The sequence below is a fragment of the Somniosus microcephalus genome, chromosome 1 (assembly GCF_052327205.1).
Source record: "Somniosus microcephalus isolate GS21.2 chromosome 1, FLI_Smic_1.0, whole genome shotgun sequence".
NCBI lineage: Eukaryota > Metazoa > Chordata > Chondrichthyes > Squaliformes > Somniosidae > Somniosus > Somniosus microcephalus.
The window spans coordinates 95,094,074-95,115,601 of NC_140987.1; the positions used below are offsets into that span (position 1 = coordinate 95,094,074).

Genomic DNA, 21,528 nt, shown 5'->3' on the forward strand with positions numbered 1-21,528 from the left:
GAGGGAAATGGGCCAGGTGACTGGGCCCTGAGGGAACTCATGCAGGAATTCTCCAACACTCCAACCGCATTTATATATGGTGGGTGGGGATGTGGTGGTTGGCAATGGTCCTGGCATGGGGTATGGAAATGCAAGATCGGGCCATTGTTTTGCCCTTCCCGCCACTATCCCACAAAATTTGGGAGGGGGTAGTGGAGGAAAATCCAGCCCAACATACCCCTTGTAAATGTAAAAGTTATTTCATAATTTTGTTGCAAATAAATATCTTACATAAGCTGAACAATATATTTGTATCCAACAGTATAATTTCAAGGTCTTCATGAATAATGGAATTTTCATTGTTTTGTTAGTTATAGTACACACTGCTATCTTTAGCTTCGTTTTGACAAATTTTAATGATTTGCAAGTGATTAAATGGAACAAGTGGTTGATTAGTTCTCTTAAATAGCTTTTGTGATGTAGTCTTTACTGCAGAAATAATGGGGCCAATTTTCGCCCCTTCCCCCTCCCCAATCCAGCTGGGTGTAAATCAGGCAAACACATGGACCTGGCCTGGCCTGGCCTGAACCTACCTGAATTTGTTGGTTCAGGATATTTGCCTGGCACTCCAGGCATGAGTTTTCCCCTTGTGCCTGGAAACGGGGCTGGAAATCCAACCATTGCTGCATCAGCCACGACAGTAATGGCCGTTCCCTGTGGGGTCTTCTAGTTGCTGTCCAAAAGCATCAGCCAGATAGCCTTCAGCCACAAAGATGTTTTTGGGTACCTGCAAAAAGAAATGTTCACTTATCTTTCATAGTTCCATCTTCCTGTTGCTTGCCCCTTCTCAGAACCGTCGATATGAGCGGGACTCTGCACAGACACTAAGGACCAGTTGTTCTCGGTGCTGCTTAAAATGTGTGTTTGAGAACAGAGGGAGATGCCACTGCATTACTCTGATCTCTTCCCATTTCCTCTTGGAGACACCTGGAAATCAGCCCTAATATCCGCTCATGTTAAAGCCAGCCCTAGATGTTGGAGAATATCAGTTTGTCCTCCTTGTGTAAAGCAAGCAGAAAGTTAAGCATTACATAACAAGATATTTTCTTAATATTCAAAAAAGAATATCAATTTTGATTTGAGGCTTTCGGATTAATTGAATAATTTATTAACATCATGTTTATATTAACTTTACAAGCCCAAAAAGACGCTGCGCTGGCATAAATGTGGCAGAGCGGGTATCCTGCCCTGCTGCTGATCCCAGCAGAATATCCAGAGTCAGGGCTGGTCAACCTATTTAAATATTTTCATCACACACCTGTGACAGTATGGGAAGATCCTGGGTGTCGGTTAGAAAAGGTGGTGAGGAAGGTGTGGCACCAGATAATCATATGTGCATGCCACTGGTGAGCACCCACACAAAGTTCCTTTTAGTAAGAGAGCCAATGGTAACAAATTGTAAAACTCCCTTCTGGGGCCTTCCAGCCCATGACCCCATCCTGAAGACGCCAATGTGCCTCAGCCGAAAGGAGATTTAGACCCTAAATCTGCAGTGTAGGCTACTTAACGTTATTGGCACAGATATCAATTAATCTTATTTGTTAATGATATTAGCAATTGGCATTTTGAAGCCATAGCAATAAAAAATTATGTCTTAAAATGTGCTCATTGTTCTTTTAAACTGGGACTCTATTGTAATTTATACAAGTTCACTGGTTGGCCATAAAGTGACCCTCAGGACAGAACCTCCAAGTTTAGCTAATTTTTTTTCCATCATTGGGTTATCCATTGACAGAATGAAAGCAAATGGTTACCTCAAGGGGAAAAAAAATCAAAATTTATGTACCTTGAAGTCACTTGGCAGCAAAAAAACAAAGCCAGGATATTGTTTTTGATGTCTCTCTGACACTTACACTGCTAATTATAATTTTTTACTGACTTAACTAATCCATGCAGGAATTTCAAAAATGTCTACGGTAAGGAGATTTGATTATAGAGAAACATGCTCAAGGGCAACCTGTGAACGTATTCCCCTGTGTCATTTGTAAGCATTACTTTATTCTTTGGCGATACCTGGTACATACTTGGAATGTCTGTGGTTTAGATATGTTAGCCACATTTTTTGCCCATTGAAATTCAGCTGAACTTGCTGTGTGTGCACGCATGAAGATATACTTGTACGTGCACACATGTACTGATGTAAAAACTTCCAACAAGCTGCTAGTTCTACACTGCATCCTAATTTCAAGATTAGAAGTCATGGTTCAGAACTTTGATTTCTTTGTCATGCTGTAAGAATGTTATATTTATTTTTGTCACATTGTGATGGAAACCATGCTGGGACTGTGTATAAATCACCTCATTACCATTTATTTGCTGTAATGCAATGATGTTCTTGGCCATCAAATAAAAAGCTATTTTTAGGGCATCAGCATTTGGAAACATACGAGGGTTGATTTTATGAATTCATACATCATGAGCAAATATTGGAAATTCAAATGTGGTGGTTAGTGACCCCAGCAGGATTTTCTGTCCATTAAAATTGCAGAGCATGCTGACAACGACAAAAACTTGTATTTATATAGCGCCTTTAACGTAGTAAAACGCCCCAAGATGCTGCAGACGATTATTATAACACAAAAAATTTGACACCAAGCCACATAAGGATAAATTAGGGCAGGTGACCAAAAGCTTGGTCAAAAAGGTAGGTTTTAAGGAGCACCTTAAAGGAGGAAAGAGAGGTAGTGAGGCGGAGAGGTTTAGGGAGGGAATTCCAGAGCTTAGGGCCTAAGCAACAGAAGGCACAGCCACCAATGTTTGAGCGATTATAATCAGGGATGCTCAAGAGGGCAGAATTAGAAGAGCACAGATCTCTCGGGGGGGGTTGTGGGGCTGAAGGAGATTACAGAGATAGGGAGGGGCAAGGCCATGGAGGGATTTGAAAACAAGGATGAGAATTTTGAAATCGAGGCACTGCTTAACTGGGAGCCAATGTAGGTCAGCGAGCACAGGGGTGATGGGTGAACGGGACTTGGTGCGATTTAGGACACGGGCAGCCGAGTTTTGGATGACCTCAAGTTTACGTAGGGTAGAATGTGGGAGGCCGGCCAGGAGTACATTGGAATAGTCAAGTCTAGAGGTAACAAAGGCATGGATGAGAGTTTCCGCAGCGGATGAGCTGAGGCAAGGGCGGAGATGGGCGATGTTACAGAGGTGGAAATAGGCGGTCTTTGTTATGCTGTGGATATGTGGTCGAAAGCTTATTTCAGGGTCAAATATGACAACAAGGTTGCGAACAGTGTGGTTCAGCCTCAGACAGATGTTAGGGAGAAGGATGGAGTCAGTGGCTAGGGAACGGAGTCTGTGGCGGTATTTGTGACATCAGCATCCCTTTAATGATTGTGGATCATGGACTCATGAATAGAATAGAATAGTCTGCACACCCAGAGTATGAATTTCCACACCAGGAGTAAAATTTACTTAATGATGTGTCATTGTCACCACCAATCCACTGAAAGAGATTTTGAATTTTGCCTGTGGCCTGTAGTAAAACAAGCTGGGGTAGAACCAGATGATAGTGATAAATGATCCACTTACTTTCTGTTCTCTCTGTTTTTTCATGTCCCTCTCTGATATGGTCATTGTATTGCTACATTATGCACGTTAACTGTTTTGACATCATGGCCCAGATTTTATAGTCAGCGGCGAAGGGACACGCTCACCACTGACCTCAAAAAAAAGCTGCCCACAAAGACTTGGCAGACCCCAGAGCATGGAATTCCTCTATTCTGACGTGAATTTGAATTTGGCCCCATCTGTAGCGACAAGCAACAGTGCAGGCAGCAAGTAGGCTGATCAGCCAATCAGATTGAAGAATTCTCATAGACAGCAAAGCAGGAAGTAAAAAGCAGGGATTATAATTCACATTTTAATCATTGTATAGAAAGAAAAATAAAGATTGGGGCATACACATGAGATTTGGGGAGAAGCTGAAATAACATAAACAAACTTTAAAAACTAAAATAAAAATTAATTTTTATGATTTTAAAAATCATGCAATTTTTAAATGCTATTCTGAGGGAATGAGACTCCACACTTGTAAAAAAATAGTTTTTCAGGGTCAGAGAGGTTGTTCAGCAGTAATTATGATTTGGTACGCTGTTAAGAGGTCAGTTACTCCTGATCGAACAAGGCATAACATGTTCATTGGTTTTTACAGCGAGAATAGTGCGTAAAAAATTAAAGTTCATTTCAAATCACTGAATCTGTGTTGATTGCATCTGCGAAGACTGCAACAGTGCACCCTGTGGAGGAGCAGGGTATCACTGGCAACAATTTCTAGATGTCCGCGTTTTACTGCACATGTGTGAATGCCAGAAGTAGCTATCAGTTTTACACAGTAATGACGGTGAACGCTGACAGTTTCGTCATCATTACCACCGTAAATTCTGAGTGCATATTATAGAAGGTCACATTTATTTCCAACACCAGATTTCTGATTGGTCACCTTGGAGGACAAGACCTGATTTCTGATTAACCCCCTCTCCCCCGCCCACAAGTTCCTAACCTTCCTCCCACTCCTCGAGTTTCTGACCTTTTCCCTCCCTAACAAGTTCCTGACCCTAACCTCCCCCTGCCCAAGTGCCTGACCTCCCCCGCAAACAAGTTCCTGACCTCCCCCCTCCACTCCACTATGTTATAGTGAGTACTTTCAGAGCTCCCCAAACAAATTTTAAAAAGTAGAATTTTAAAATATGTTTTATCACATTCAAAAGATTAAAAACAATCTTTCAAAGTTTTGAGTTTGAAATCAAGCTAGTATTACAATGTATAGCTTCTAAAACCAAAGTCTGCCCTAATAACAGGTACACAAAAACTATGTATCTAATTTTTAAAAATACAGAAACTTACTTTCACAGAATCATAGAACAGCACAGCATAGAAGGAGGCCATTTGGCCCATCAAATCTGAGCCGGCTCTTGCGAAGAGCAATCCAGTTAGTCCCATTCCCCCGCTCTTTCTCCACATCCCTGCAATTTGTTCTCCTCCACGTATTTATCAAATTCCCTTTTAAAGGCTACTATTGAATCTGTATCCACCACCCTATCAGGCAGTGCATTCCAAATCCTAACCACTCGTTGCATAAAAAAGTTTTTTCACATGTCACCTGTGGTTCTTTTGCCAATCACCTTAAATCTGTGCTCTTTCGTTATCGACCCTTTCAGCCATTGGAAATTTTATTTAAAGTGCCCTCATTCTGTAGGGATGTTCATGTTAAGTTCCAGGCAAAAATTAGAATTCAATTCAATGCAATTTTAGATAACTTGGATTTAGACTTATATTTACAGATATTGTACTTTACCCACTTTAGAAACATCATAATTATATGGCTTACAAAGAAAACACTATCTTGATGGCTCAGTTGGTAAAGACCAGAAGGATCCCAGGTTCAGTCACTGGTCTATTCTGAATTAACTAATCTCAGTCAGGTAGGAACATTTTAGTTGACCTCAGTGCCATTGCTTATGGAATGGGAAATTGTCCTCAATCCCTACTCATGATTGGAAGCCAGCAATCCCTGCATGTAGGTGGATGTTGGATGAAGAACAAATCAGGTTGGCTACGATGCCAGCCAGCAGTCCAATAGGCTGCCGACAGTCATTTTCTAGTTTGAGACGTAAAGAATGATCTTTGGGTGAGGTACCAAATCATGCGTGATACCCATGAATCCAAACCTCAATAAGAAGTTGATACCTTTAGCAGAGGGGAGATGGAGGGTAGAAAATTGGCAGAAAATATCAGGAGGAAAAAACAAAGAAAATGGGGGCGTAATTGGTCTTTGGCGGTAGCGCACAATGTAGCCCGTTTTCTTTTTTGTTGAGTTTATAACTTAACTAGTTACACTAATAGAGGTATGGCAGGGCAGCTCAGTCCCATGATTTGAACACACTGTGCCATGCGGGAAGTACTGGACGCTTCTGGATGACGACGTGTACAGGAAGTGTTGCCAACTGCAGCAACTCGAGCTCCGGGTTTCAGAGCTTGAGCGGCAGCTGGAGTCACTACAGCGCATCCGCGAGGCTGAGAAATACTTGGAAAGCATGTTTCTAGAAGTGGTCACCCTGCACAGCCATAGAATGTGCAAGCAGAGAGGGAATGGGTGACAACCAGACAGAGAAGGAGGACCAGGCAGGTAGGGCAGGAATCCCCAGAGTGCATCTCGTTCGCTAACCGGTTCACAGTTCTGGAAACTGGTGGGGGTGATGGTTACTCTGGGGAGAGCAGCCAGAGCCAAGGACACAGCACCACAGGTGGCTCAGCTGCACAGGGGGGGAGGAAAAAGAGTGGAAGAGCAATAGTGATAGGGGATTCATTAGTTAGAGGAACAGATAGGCATTTCTGTGGATGCAGGTGTGACTCCAGGATGCTATGTTGCGTCCATGGTACTAGCGTCAAGGATGTCACTGAGCAGCTGCAGGACACTGTGAGAGGGGAGGGTGAACAGCCAGAGGTCGTTGTCCATATCAGTAACAACAACATAGGCAGAAAGAGGGATGAGGTCCTGCAGGCAGACTATAGGGAGCTAGGAAAGAGATTAAAAAGCAGGACCTCAAAGGTAACCTCTGGATTACTTCCGGTGCCACGTGCTAGTGAGTACAGGAATAGGAGGATAGAAGAGATGAATGCGTGGCTGGAGAGATGGTGCTGGAGGGAGACCTTTAGATTTCTGAGGCATTGGGACCATTTCTGGGGAATTTGGGACCTGTACAAGCTGGACGGGTTGCACTCAATGGACCCAGGACCGATATTCTCACGGGGAGATTTGCTTGTGCTGTTGGGGAGGATTTAAACTCGCTTGGCAGAGGATGGGCCCCAGCATATAGGAGTAGAAAGGAATAAGGTGCATAAAAGAGTGAGTGTGTTGGATAGTACTAGAGAATAAATTAATATTAGAGGCAGAAGTAGTACCATATTATAGAGGAGCAGACTAAGAAGGACTACGAAAAATTCAAAAATGGGTTTAGAATGCATGTACGTAAACGCACAAAATGTGGTGAATAAGGTTAGTGAGCTACAAGCACAATTCGCCGTGTGGCAATATGATGTTGTGGCAATAATGGAAACATGGCTTAAAAGCGGTGAGGACTGGGCACTTAATATTCAAGGGTACAAGGTGTTCAGAAAAGATAGGGAAGGAAAAAAGGGAGGTGGGGTGGCAGTGCTGATTAAGGAAGACATTGTAGTGTTGGAAAGGGAGGATGTTCTTGAAGGGACAAGGACAGAATCCATTTGGTTAGAGTTGAGGAGCAAAAAGGGTATGACCACGCTATTGGGGATATTCTATAGGCCTCCAGATAATGAGAGGGAGTTAGAGGAGCAAATCTGTAGGGAAATTGCAGAGATATGCAAGAGCTATAGAGTGGGGATGTTGGGGGACTTTAATTACCCAAATATCAATTGGGATAATGCTAGGGTAAAAGGAAAGGAGAGGGAGGAATTTCTGAAAAGTGTTCAGGAAAATGTCCTTGACCAGTATGTTCTTGGCCCAACTAGGAAGGAGACATTGCTGGATCCGGTGCTGGGGAATGAGGTGGGCCAGGTCGACCAAATGTCTATGGGAGAACACTTGGGTACAAATGATCATCGTATCATAAGATTTAGATTAGCAATGGAGAGGAGCAAGGAACAACCTAGAGTGGAACTTCTAAACTGGAATAGGGCTAACTTCAATGGGATGCGAAAGGATCTAGCCAGGGCAAAATGGAACCAAAGACTGACAGGAAAAACTGTAATGGAACAATGGGTGATCTTTAAGGAGGTGATGTTCCAAGTACAGGCTAGGTACATTCCAACAAGAGGGAAGGGTAAGGGAACCAAAGCAAGGGCTCCTTGGATGATGAGGGAGATAGAGAAGATGATGAAACAAAGAAAAGGTTGTATGATGCATGTCAGGTGAATTCTTCAAGGGAGAACCAGAACAAATACAATAAGTAGAGAGGGGAAGTGAAAATGAAAATAAGATTGGCAAAGAGAGAATATGAGAGTAGAATGGCGGTTAACATAAAAGGGAACCCAAAAATCTTCTACCAGCATGTAACCAGTAAGTGGGTAGTAAGAGGGTGGGTCCTATTAGGGATAAAGAAGGTGATATATGCTTAGAGGCTTAGAGGCTTGGTCGACCTGGCCCACCTCATTCCCCGGTATCGGATCCAGCAATGTCTCCTTCCTAGTTGTGCCAAGAACATTGGTCAAGGTAATTTTCCTGAACACTTTTCAGAAATTCCTCCCCCTCCTTTCCTTTTACCCTAGCATGATCCCAATCGATATTTGGGTAATTAATGTCCCCCAATATCGCCACTCTATAGCTCTTGCATATCTCTGTGATTTCCCTGCAGATTTGCTCCTCTAACTCCCTCTCACTATTTGGAGGCCTGTAGAATACCCCCAATTGTATCGGTGTTTACTAAGGAGGTGAATGTTGACAAAATATCGGTAGAAGTGGAAAAGGTAGAAGCAATGGAAGGGGTGAAAATTGATAGACAGGATGTACTAGAAAGGCTGGGTATGCTTAGAGTGGACAAGTCACCTGGTCCAGATGGCTTGCATCCCAGGATGCCAAAGGAATTGGAGGAGGAGATAGCAGAAGGGCTTGCCATAATTTTCCAATGTTCCCTAGAGGCAGGGGAGGTGCCTGAGGATTGGAAAGTGGCAAATCTGACACCATTGATCAAGAAAGGGTTTAAGGACAATCCTAGTAACAACAGGCCGGTCAGTTTAACATCAGTAGTGGGTAAATTTTTAGAAACAATAATCAAGGAAAAAATTAATGGGCACTTGGAGAGGTTTAAGCTATTTAAGGAGAGCCAACACAGATTTGTAAAAGGAAGATCGTGTTTGACAAATCTAATTGAACTTTTTGATGAAGTAAAAGGGAGGATTGAAGAAGAGAATGCAATGGATGTTGTCTACATGGATTTTCGGAAGGCGTTTGACAAAGTATCACATAAAAGGTTGGTTAACAAAATTGAGGCTCGTGGAATTGGTGGGTGAGTGGCAGCTTGGATAAGGAATTAGCTTAAGGATAGAAAACAGCGAGTTTTGGTAAATGGCTGTTTTTCAGACTGGAGGTTGGTAGACAGTGGTGTTCCGCAAGGGTCAGTGCTGGGGCCAATACTTTTTTGATATATATAAATGACCTGGATATTGGAATACAGAGTAGAATTTCTAAATTTGCCGATGACACCAAACGTGGGAGTGTGACAAACAGTGAGGATGTTACCAATTGACTGCAGCAGGACATAGAAAGGCTAGCAGAATGGGCAGGCAAGTGACAGATGGAATTTAATACAGAGAAGTGTGAGGTGATGCATTTTGGCAGAAGGAACAAGGAGAGGCAATATACACTTAATGGCACTGTTTTAAAGAGTGTGCAGGGACAGAGCAACTTGGGAGTTAATGTGCATAGGTCCCTGAAGGCGGCAGGACATATTGAGAGAGTGGTTAGCAAAGCATATGGGATCTTGGGCTTCATAAATAGAGGTATTGAGTACAAAAGTAGTGAAGTTATGCTGAACCTTTATAAAGCACTGGTTAGGCCACAACTGGAGTATTGCATCCAGTTCTGGTCACCACACTTTAGGAAGGATCTGAAGGCCCTTAAGAGGGTGCAGACGAGATTTAACAGAATCGTTCCGGGGATGGGGGATCTTAAGTTTTTTTACGCAGTGTGTGGTGAGGACCTGGAACTCGCTGCCGACAGAAGTGGTGGAAACGGAGACACGCAATGTTTTCAAGGGGAGACTGGACAGGCACTTGAGAGAAATAAACTTGCAGGGCTACAGGGATAGAGCTGAGGAATGGGACTGTCTGGATTGCTCCACAGAGAGCTGGCACAGACTCAATGGGCCGAATGGCCTCCTTCTGTGCCGTTTTGACTCTATGACTGTATGAGATGGTTGCTCCCATGATGTCTTGTATGTGCCACTATTTGCTGCTACTTGGCTGTCTCACATATACACAATGCGATAGTGATGGTATTGTGTCAGCACTTCTGTACTTCCATATATGAAGAGCTTCTGCTGATAGATAATGCCATGCAGAAAGTCGCAAACTTGATGTTACTGTCTTTGTAGGCAATTCAGCAACATGTTGCATTTTCCAACAGTGGGTAAATAAGCAATTGTGCTAATTGTTGAACATAAGAACATAAGAAATAGGAGCAGGAGCAGGCCATTCGGCCCCTCAAACATGCTCCGCCATTCAATAAGATCATGGCTGATCTTCTACCTCAACTTCACTTTCCTGAACTATCCCCATATCCCTTGATTCCCTTAATATTCAAAAATCTATCGATCTCTGTCTTGAATACACTCAACAACTGAGCCTCCACAGCCCTCTGAGGTAGAGAATTCCAAAGATTCACCACCCTCTGAGTGAAGAAATTTCTCCTCATCTCAGTTCTAAATGGCCAACCCCTTATTCTGAGACTGTGACCCCTGGTTCTAGACTCCCCAGCCAGGGGAAACATCCTCCCTGCATCTACCCTGTCAAGCCCTGTAAGAATTTTGTATGTTTCAATTAGATCACCTCTCATTCTTCTAAACTCCAGAGAATATAGGTCCAGTCTACTCGATCTCTCCTCATAGGACAATCCCCCCATCCCAGGAACCAGTTTGGTGAACCTTTGTTGCACTCCCTCTATGGCAAGTATATCCTTCCTTAGGTAAGGAGACCAAAACTGCACACAATACTCCAGGTGTGGTCTCACCAGGGCCCTATATAATTGCAGTAAGAAAGCTTTACTCTTATACTCAAACCCTCTTGTAATAAAGGCCAACATACCATTTGCTTTCTTAATTGCTTGTTGTACCTGCATGTTAACTTTCAATGATTCGTGTACAAGGACACCAGGTCCCTCTGAACACCAACATTTCCCAATCTCTCACCATTTAAAAATTATTCTGCTTTTCTATTTTTCCTACCAAAGTGGATAACTTCACATTTCTCCACATTATATTCCATTTGCCATGTTCTTGCCCACTCACTTAGCCTGTCTATAGCCCCTTGAAGCCTGTTTGCATCCTCCTCACAACTTACATTCCCACCCAGCTTTGTATCATCAGCAAACTTGGATATATTTACATTTGGTCCCCTCATCCAAGTCATTGATATAGATTGTGAATAGCTGAGGCCCAAGCACTGATTCTTGCGGTACCCCACTAGGTACAGCCTGCCAACCCGAAAATGACCCGTTTATTACAACTCTCTGTTTTCTGTCCATTAACCAATCCTCAATTCATTTTAGTATATTACCCCAATCCCATGAGCCCTAATTTTGTTTAATAACCTCTTGTGTGGCACCTTATTAAATGCCTTCTGAAAATCCAAATACACCACATCCACTGGTTCACCCTTATCTATTCTGCTTGTTACAACCTTAAAAAACTCTAACAGATTTGTCAAACATGATTTGCCTTTCATAAACCCATGTTGACTCTGCCCAATCCTATTATTATTTTCTAAGTGCCCTGTTACCATGTCCTTAATAATAGATTCTAGCATGTTCCCTACTACTGATGTCAGGCTAACTGGTCTGTAGTTTTCCGTTTTCTTGCTCCTTTTTTCTTAAATAGTGTGGTTACATTTGCTACCTTCCAATCTGCGGGAACCATTCTAGAATCAGTGAAATTTTGGAAGATGACAACCAATGCATCCAACTCTTTCAAAACCCTAGGATGTAGACCATCAGGTCCAGGGGATTTATTGGCTTTCAGTCCCATTAATTTCTCCAGTGCTATTTTTTACTAATACTAATTTCTTTCAGTTCCACATTCTCGCTAGACCCTTGGTTCTCCACTATTTCCAGGAAGTTTTTTGCGTCTTCTTCCGTGAAGACAGACACAAACTATTTGTATAATTTCTCTACCATTTCCTTATTCCCCATTATAATTTCTCCTGTCTCAGCCTGTAAGGGACCCACATTTACTTTCGCTAATCTTTTCCTTTTTACATACCTATAGAAGCTTTTACAGTCTGTTTTATGTCTCTCGCTAGTTTACTCTCATATTCCATTTTCCCTTTCTATCAATTTCTTGGTCCTCCTTTGCTGAATTCCAATCGTCAGGCTTACTGCACTTTTTGGCAACATTATAAGCCTTTGATCTAATAATCCCACAATGTTCACTGCGGCAAAATCCAATTAAATTAAATAAGAAGGAAAGAAGTTGCATTTATGTAGCACTTTATCGGAATTCCCCAAAGTGCTTTACAACCAAATGATTACTTTTGAAGTGTACTCACTATGATTTTGCAGACAAATACAGCAGCCAATATACACACAGCCACGTCCCACAAACAGTAATTAAATGAATTACCAGAGGTGGTATTCTCTTATATTAGCTAGCAGTTACCAGTATATAAAGTCACCTGTGAATTAAGCTTTATTGCCTCCACTGAATTTGTTATCCCCTCTCAATAGCCCTTGACCATCGTGGGATTATTAATTTGAATTACTTTTTCCCATGATTTTTAAGGACTATCCATCTGAACAACCATGACCCGTGCACTTTATGGGGTTATCTAACTGAAATATTTTTCCTGGTGGTTTCAGGATATTTTCCTTAGTTTTACTTCAATAAAATGTTACTATATCTCCAGACTGATTTGAATGCTAATCTTCAAAATATTGTGCAATGCCATTAAGTTGGCAAACATTCAATTGCCCATGGTATATGCTTTTCCTGGATCAGATGGCTGTTTTCAAACATTTCTTTTTTGTATCTGAACAGGCAGTTGGGGGAGATGTGAAGAAAAATCTGTATTGGCTCATTCTACAGACACAGGCAGTGGTCAGAGGCAAAGTGGAGTTCTTGTAGTCTACGGGTGCTATATAGTGCAGAAAACAATGTTAGAGTGGGGTACACAATGGTTATGTAGACTAGAATTATACTGCCACTCTGCTGTCTCCAAATTTTCTAAGACTCTGAAGCCAGTTGCAAGCCCAGGACATGCAAGGAAAAATAACCAACTGCGTTTTGTTGGCTGATGCTTCAAGCAGCCGTAGCATCGTGGCATCATCATATAGTGCATTCAGAACATGTCCTTCTGCGCAACCAAACTCCAGGAAACCAAAGTTATACGGCAGTCTGCAACTTTGACCTGAAGCTTGAAAGCCTCTGCTGAGGAGGTTTCACTTCTCCTAGTCAAATGCAATATGGAGTTAAATTAATAATCTGACTCCGGTGCTACCTTGTGTGTCACTGTGAAGAGAATTGTCACGGAAGCGGCATTTAAAACTACCCCCCAATATTCCAATGTAAATTATTATAAAATACTGGCAAATCTAAGATGAACACTTTTGTGTTAAAAACAGAAAATGCTGGAAATACTCAGCTGGTCAGGCAGCATCTGTGGAGAGAGAAACAGCGTTAACGTTTCAGATCGATGGAAAGTCTAACAGTGTACATCGCAAGAGGCCCTGCTCCAGCAAGATTTGGCCCATCAGGTTTTGCCTGCATGTTACTGAATGTTGGGGCGCCAGTGTGGGCAGGAGGTCACAGAACACCTCTTGGGAAGCCTGACCTGCTTGGCATCTGTCCGCAGGTCCCTTTTTCCTTCGGACAATCCTCGGCTTGAAGGATTCCTGGTGGCAACCGCTCTGATGCCATTAGAGGAAATTTGAGGCAACAAAATAAATAAATAATTTCACCTGGCACCATGGCTCACAAAAGCCGAAATGCCAGCTGGAAACTAAAAAAAGAAACTGCAAGATGCATCTTTAAAAGGCTTAATACACTTACCTTGAAAGTGTATGTTTCTTTTAAATGGCCTCCTGCCTGCAAATCCACCCGAGGCTTTGTCCCCTGCCGTGCTAGAGACTCGGGCCTAGAAATTAGGTTTGCCTCCGCCAGGGCTTTTGCGCCCGAAATTTTGCGCCCGCGATAATTGCCGCTGCGCCCGCCAAAAATTCAGCTGCCCCGCGCCCAGACGGCTGCGGGCGGTAATGGAGGGTTTCAGCGCCTCGCTATGGGCGCTGAATGCAGGTTTGCGGCGCTAATCCCCCGCTGCGGCACCCGATGCGGTGCGGCAGGCTGGGGTACTGCAGGCCTCCTCCTTCTGTTAAGGAGGAGCTGCCTACAGCCGACCGCTGACCGGTCGATTCGCCTGACAAATGAGCCCGGCACCTCGGAGAAGTGCCGGGCTCGCGGGCCACACACATCAGTGCCGCGGGGGGTGTGGTGGAGGAGTCCGGGGAGGGAGGTGCGGGCAGGCGGCCGCCGGGAAAGCGGCCGGCCGCCGCTCCACCTTAATGCGCCGGCGCTACGTGCTGCAACATCCCGTTGAACAATTGTTGGTTGCGGCTGCCACGGGCGAGGCGGCCGCAACTGAATTTGGGCGTCCGGCCGCGTTACCACGGCAACCGGGACGCTGCGCACACCGATGACGTCATCGGTGCCGGCGCAGCGCTACCGGCTAACGCCGATGGTAGGGCCCAACGCAATTTCGATCGCGGCTATAATTCCGGCGCAAGGCCCTCTAACGCCTCTAATTGGGCGCTAACCCCACCGAATTTCTAGGCCTCGGTGTCTTACATTGTAAAAGAACAAAATCACTTGTTTTTTTGAGTCACTTTGTATATCTCTCCTCTTATAATGTAATTGTTTAAAAATTTAGATTGTCAAGAACTGGCCTGTCTTCAGAATGGATAAATCTTGCAGTTTTATCAGCTGTGTTTTATCCCTGTGCAAATCTAAAGGATGACACACAATACAATGGATAAGCTCTTTTTGATTACATCAAAGGTCATTGAACTTTGCTTTGCTTTATGAAACTTGAACTTCCAGTCTGCAGCAATTATGCTCCTTCCCACTGAAAAGGAAATTGTATAATTAGGTTAGATTAAGGCAACTTCAAAGCATCATTTTCCACTGAAACAGATATTTCAAGTGACAGCTGATGTTTTGTCACCTGTGAAAAGAAGTTGTGACAACTTTGAATTTTTTTCATTGTCTTTTTATTTTTATTTTTACTTTTTAGATCCATTACCTCAGGTGGATCACTGGGCTCAACTGCACTAAGCCTTATAGAAAGCCAGACAACCTTGAATGTGAAGCAAGAGTGGCCTCATGGTTACCCAATCCTTCCATCCCTCCCATCGAACCAAGGTTCCCAGAATGGCAGTGAACTAGGGGAAATGCTGAGTATACCACCTGGAACTGCCATGTCAAATAACAGCACCTCAAACTCTTTGCCTTCTTACCTGTTTGGGAATGAGAACAGCTCTCGCAATTCTGCCCGATCTAATTCTGCTCGCTCAAGAAAAAGAGGTCTTTCCACCTCACCCTTTTCAGACGGAGTTGGAATCGACCTCATTATCCGTACATCTCCAACATCATTAGTCGCATACATCAATGGGTCCAGGGGGTCTCCGGCTAATGTTTCCCCTCAGCCTGAAGTGTGTGGGCATTTCCTGGGAGTGAGGGGTAGTTGCATCCCTCAGGCCTACAATGCAGCAGGTAAAGAGCGTAATCTCTTTACACTCACTGACCTTGAAGCCAGCAATGGCGTGTACCAGAGGATGCAGCAGCTGGAGCAGTCTTCCCTGCACCCCATGGTGATGAACAACATGGTTGTTCAGCAGGGCATCTCAGTGATCGGTAATCAGCAGTATGATGCATTTAAAAATGAGCAACTGGATGAATTCTCCTCAGGCATGGAAATACCTACACTGCCCCAGGGTCCTCCACCACCTTACCATGCCCACCAGCACCTCATGACCCATTCCCATACACATGGGCAGCCATCACCACAAGGGACACAGCTGGATGAGGACGGTGAGCCATCAAGAGTCAATGGAAAGCATTGCTGCCGATGGATAGACTGCAGTGCAGTGTATGACGAACAGGAGGAGCTTGTGCGACACATTGAAAAGGCACATATAGACCAGCGTAAAGGAGAGGACTTTACATGCTTCTGGGCTGGTTGCCCACGCAGATACAAGCCATTTAATGCTCGCTACAAACTGTTGATCCACATGAGGGTGCACTCAGGAGAAAAGCCAAACAAGTGTACGGTAGGTGGCAAAGCAATGTTCCGTATACTTTTTATTTGCTTGCAAGTCAACTATTTCACTGACATGAGGCATTATTTTACTATGGGCTAACTAATTATATCTAGTGTTTTTCATCTCCAATTTTGGTTGCCATCTTGATTATTGCAAAAAATCCTTCAAAAATACAACTTATGTTATGTTTTGCTTATAAAATATAATGGAGTGCCACAGTTTTAGTGAATTTGTGGGTATCACAAATATAATGTAACTCTGATGCAAAGCACACCACATCAATGTTTTTATTTCACCAAGGATTAACCTTCCACTCCCCCAACAGATTTCTTTTGTGCAGCATTAGTTACGAGTATGATGCCAAACTTGAACGTTCAGTTTTATTATCTCTAATACTGTTTCATAAAATCATGTGGTAGCCTAGTTACTAACCACAGTAAACACTATTTACACATTAAGGAAGTAAAAGGGTAAGGTTGCACAAAATCTTTGTTGTTTTTAAGCTTAAAGGATAAGCAGGACAGTGGTGCTACACAAACATTGCACAGTTCCATGGAGTGATGGGATCTGGATATTATATCCCTCACATTATGGAATTACATATTTTAACCTCTTCTTCGTAGAGAGGCACCGAACAGAAGCCAGGTGTTTTCCCACAGGAAGGGAAGGAGGGAAGAGAAAAATCAGAGGGAGAGTTATCCCCAGAATTATTTTATGCAGTTCAAAGCAACAGAGCCCAGAAAGGATATGGTGGGAAGTATTGGCTGCTGTAGCCCACTTGGCCACAGTTGGTTCATGCTGCAGGGAATGTATGAAGTATATTGTTTGCATTAAGGGGTGATCTGCGAGTCGACGCTCCCAGCAAGGAACAGCACTCATAAGGAGGACATCTCGGCAAATAGAAAATCACAGATTACATGTCCACAGTTTCCTGAAGTACACTCCTAACAAAGTGATGGATTGCACAATGCCCCTTAAATGCAAGCTGTGTTTTTAAATACAAGGAATATGGTAAAAGTGCAATGACCCATACATTGACTGATGCTTTACTAGTTAAGTCATTATTTTATCATTACTGAAGAACTGAATCAAAAAGCTGGCATAGTACGGTTTATCAGGATATGTATTGCATTGATTTGAATCCACTCAAAATGTATTAAAAATCACTTTGATAAATCAGTTAGAAGTTGTTAAAAGGAAGGATCCAACCAAGAGGATGGAGCGCTGAAAAAGAGCAACAGTACAGAAGAGGTGGAAGACTTTGTGTGACTTTGAAAACAGTGTTAGAATACAGGGTCTTGGGTAGGGGAATCCTTCAGTAGGTTGTACAGAAAAAAAATCACCAAATCTTCGGAATTAACAATTGAGCAATTAAAACAGTAGACTGTTGCAGTTGCTAGATTTTTTTCAGTTCTGGTAGTCTATTCATAGAACATGTGATGAGAAACCATAGATATGACTTGTGTCCCACAGGTGGGCAGACCTGATAGTTTGCAAGTAACAGTCAGTCACTGGGGTTTCGTCATCACTGTTGTAATAGCTCTGCAGTGTGTATCATATTTCTAGCACCATTCAAGTTAGTAATTAGAATGAAAGTGATAAAGGTTAAATGCAAATGTTAATTTTAGACTGTAACTAAATGAACATACAAGAGATTTTGAAATGGTTTCAGTGAAATTATTGTGCCATGTTATTTTTCACAGTGCCATCTGCCCTTAGTTGTAATATCACCTCCATAAATGTGAACAATAGATCATAGAATCATAGAAATTTACAGCACAGAAGGAAGTCATTTAACCCATCGTGTCTGTGCCAGCCGAAAAAGCTATCCAGCCTAATCCCATTTTCCAGCTCTTGGTCCATAGCCTTGTAGGTTACAGCACTTCAAGTGCATATCCAAGTCTCCCCTCAGCTTCCTCTGTTCCAAAGAAAACAACCCCAGCCTATCCAATCATTCCTCACAGCTAAAATTCTCCAGTCCTGGCAACATCCTCATAAATCTCCTCTGTACCCGCTCAAGTGCAATCACATCTTTCCTGTAATGTAATTATGAAGATGACACTGTGGTGTATATTACAGTCTCATATTAGCTCTCAGATAGATTCACCCATCAAGAGTTTAATGTCTATTATGTTTATCATACAAACAGTCATGCTGAAAGTGAGGTGGGTTGCGCGCTGCTTGAGGAATGTTGGCAAAGCCATCAGTTCAACCAACAGATTGTTTTTATTTCCCATTGAGTAGTAAAGGATGAAAAATGCAAATGCCACAAATATTTTCTGAAACTATCAATCGTCGCATAATCCAAATGTTTATTTGAAATTAGTCCAGAATAGCAATGAAGAATTTCCTTTGAAAGTTTATATTACAAGAAGTGGGATGTGAGCTGTGTGCATGTATTTGCTCTCAATGTATTGGTCAATTGTACTAAACAAAGGGGAAAAAAATAATCTTGTATCCTGTGACATCAGATTCAGTGTAGCATGATTTCATAGGTCGTCTGCCTTTATGCTGCCCTGACAATATCAAAATCCTGGAACTCCCTCCCTAACAGCACTGTGGGAGTACCTTCACCACGTGGACTGCAGCGGTTCAAGAAGGCAGCTCACCACCACCTTTCAAGGGCATTAGGGATGGGCAATAAATGCTGCCATTGCCAGTGACGCCCGCATCCCATGAACAAATAAAAAAAACATTGACAGACCATATATAGAATCATTTTTTTTTATTCGTTCATGGGATGTGGGCGTCGCTGGCAATGCCAGTATTTATTGCCCATCCCTAGTTGCCCTTGAGAAGGTGGTGGTGAGCCGCCTTCTTGAACCGCTGCAGCCCGTGTGGTGAAGGTACTCCTACAGTGCTGTTAGGGAGGGTGTTCCAGGATTTTGACCCAGTGTAAGTAAAATTAAATGTACAGCTACCCAATTTTCAAAACCTCTAGGAACAATTTATTGCCTGCAGAAATGTTAACCCAAAAATGCCCTATGAAAACAGCCTTGGAAAAGCACCCTCCATAACGACAAGTGATGAATGGAGTCATCAACAGTGCCATCAAGAGGCATTTACTAACCTATAACCTGCTCACTGATGCTCAGATTGGGTTCCGCCAGGATCACTCCGCCCCAGACCTCATTATAGCCTTGGTCCAAACATGGACACACGAGCTGAATTCCAAAAGGGAAGTGAGAGTAACTGCATTTGACAATAAGGCAGCTTTCGACTGAGTGTGGCAACAAGTCGTTTTAGTAAAATTGAGTCAGTAGGGATTGGGGGAGAAATACTCCATCGGCTGGTGTCATACCTAACACAAAGGAAGATGGTTGTGGTTGTTGGAGGCCAATCATCTCAGCCCCAGGACATTGCTGCCAGGAGTTCTTCAGGGCAGCGACCTAGGTCCAACCATCATCAGCTGCTTCATCAATGACCTTCCATCCATCATATGATCAGAAGTGGGGCTTTTTGCAGTTGATGGCACAGTGTTCAGTTCCATTCACAGTTCCTCAGATAATAAAGCAATCCATGCACGCATGCAGCAAGATCCGGACAACATCCATGCTTCAGTACATAAGTGGCAAGTAACATTTGCATTACACGAGTGTCAGGCAATGGCCATCTTTAACAAGAGATAGCCTAACCACCTCCCTTAACATTCAGTGGCATTACCATCACCAAGTCTCTCACCATCCTGAGTGTTGCCTTTTACCAGAAGCACAACTGGATCAGCCACATAAATGTCATGGTTGGTAGATTAGTGGTTGGGTATTCTGCAGTGAGTGGCTTACCTCATGACTCCCAAAGCCTCGCCACCACCTACAAGGCACAAGTTAGGAGTGTGACTTGCTTGGATGGGTGCAGCTGCAACAACATTCAAGAGTCTTAACACCATCCAGGACAAAGCATCTCATCTACTAGTTGGACATCCACCACCTCCACCACGGCATGCTGTGGCTGCAGTGTGTGCTATCTACAGGATGCACTGCAGCAACTTGCCAAGGTTTCTTGGTAGTACCTCCCAAATCCACGGCCTTCACCACCTTGAAGGGCATGAGAACACCATCACCTCCAAGCTCCCCTCGAAGTCACACACCATCCTGATTTAGACAAATATCCCCATTCCTTCATCGTTGCTGGGTCAAAACCCTGGAACTCCCTACCTAACAGTATTGTGGGATATCTTCACTACATGGACTGCAGTGGTTGAAGAAAAAAGCCCACCACCACCTTTTCACAGCAACTAAGGATGGGCAATACATGCCAGCCTTACCAGCAAATCTCACATCTTGAGAATGAACATTCAAAATTCCTAAACTGTCTAATGTCACAGCCCCTAAATAATGTTGTTACATTAGTACCAATGTTTGAAGATTTTCAGACAGCTTAGTTCTGTGGGAAAAGATACAGGATTGTGGGGTTGAGAACCCTCAACTTTGTTTCCTTTTACACCCTTACTGTCACATGAGAGGAGATTTTCATCTTTTTGATCTTTGTTGGAACTGAAATCCAGCTATCAGATGGCAAAGGACAACATTATACCAACTATGCCACCCAATCATCCTTTGGTATGTTGAAACTGGCATAAAAACTGAATAACGCAAAAAGCCTTCTTAAATGGCCTGTCATATTTTAGTTCTTTGGTTATCCCTAATATATCTGGCACTGGTAACATTGCACAGCCAGAAGCAACATTTGCTCATGAATTGAATTCCTTTAAGTACATTTTACCAGTCATAAGAACCCTGTTTAGTAAATCTGAATGCAATCTAATTTTTATCCATATGGATAGAATTATATGCATCTCTCAGGTTTTTTTTTATATTGTGTTACTCTCTTCATTGAAATATGAGGCTTTTGTAAGTGGCTATCCAGTACGGTAACCAATAAAATGCAGTTCCAGGAAACAGCATTTCACAGTCTGAATTCGATTTACATTGCCAATGAGATTTCATATATGTGGATCAGGATAACTCTCAGTCCCATGCCAGATTGAAACATTTTCTTCCGGCTTTAAACTTGTTCCTCCAAAAAAAGCTAACGTTCTCTTGCTAATATCTCTGAATCACATATAGAGACAAAATGAGGGTTTGTTTGATTAAACTGCCGGCATGGATTGCGATCATTTTAAATAAACATGATGAATGGTAACATCTCTACTACTGAAAACTGAAAACAAAAAACATGCTGTTTTGTGACATCTGGGGAAGTTTAGCCATGTCAGAGAAGAAACATTTCTGAGCCATTGGCATGTATCCCATGAGGCATCTGGTATATCAAACTCTTAACAGGTATGATAGAAGTATGATCTTCAGAAATTTTTGAATGACATTTGCTGGAAGGATGGGAAAGAAAAAAAAATGTAAAACAGAGGGTAGAAATCCTCTCCAGATGTCCTACTGGCAGCAGTCAGTAAGAATACCTGCCAGAAACTATTTTACTTCAGAAAGCACAATTTAAGATCTGTCATTCAGTAATTTTCATTTCATTTCCCA

General features: G+C 42.9%; 1 protein-coding gene across 1 annotated transcript in view; it reads left to right on the forward strand.

Annotated features, from left to right (window-relative positions):
• The window catches only part of LOC147124239 (zinc finger protein GLIS3-like), a 53,823-nt gene extending 37,446 nt beyond the window's left edge, over nucleotides 1–16,377 (forward strand). The window contains exon 3 of the mRNA XM_085982202.1: nucleotides 15,016–16,377. Coding sequence (XP_085838328.1) covers nucleotides 15,016–16,141 — 1,126 coding nt within the window. The 3' untranslated portion in view covers nucleotides 16,142–16,377. The remainder of the gene's footprint in view (nucleotides 1–15,015) is intronic.
• Nucleotides 16,378–21,528: the final 5,151 nt, after the last annotated feature.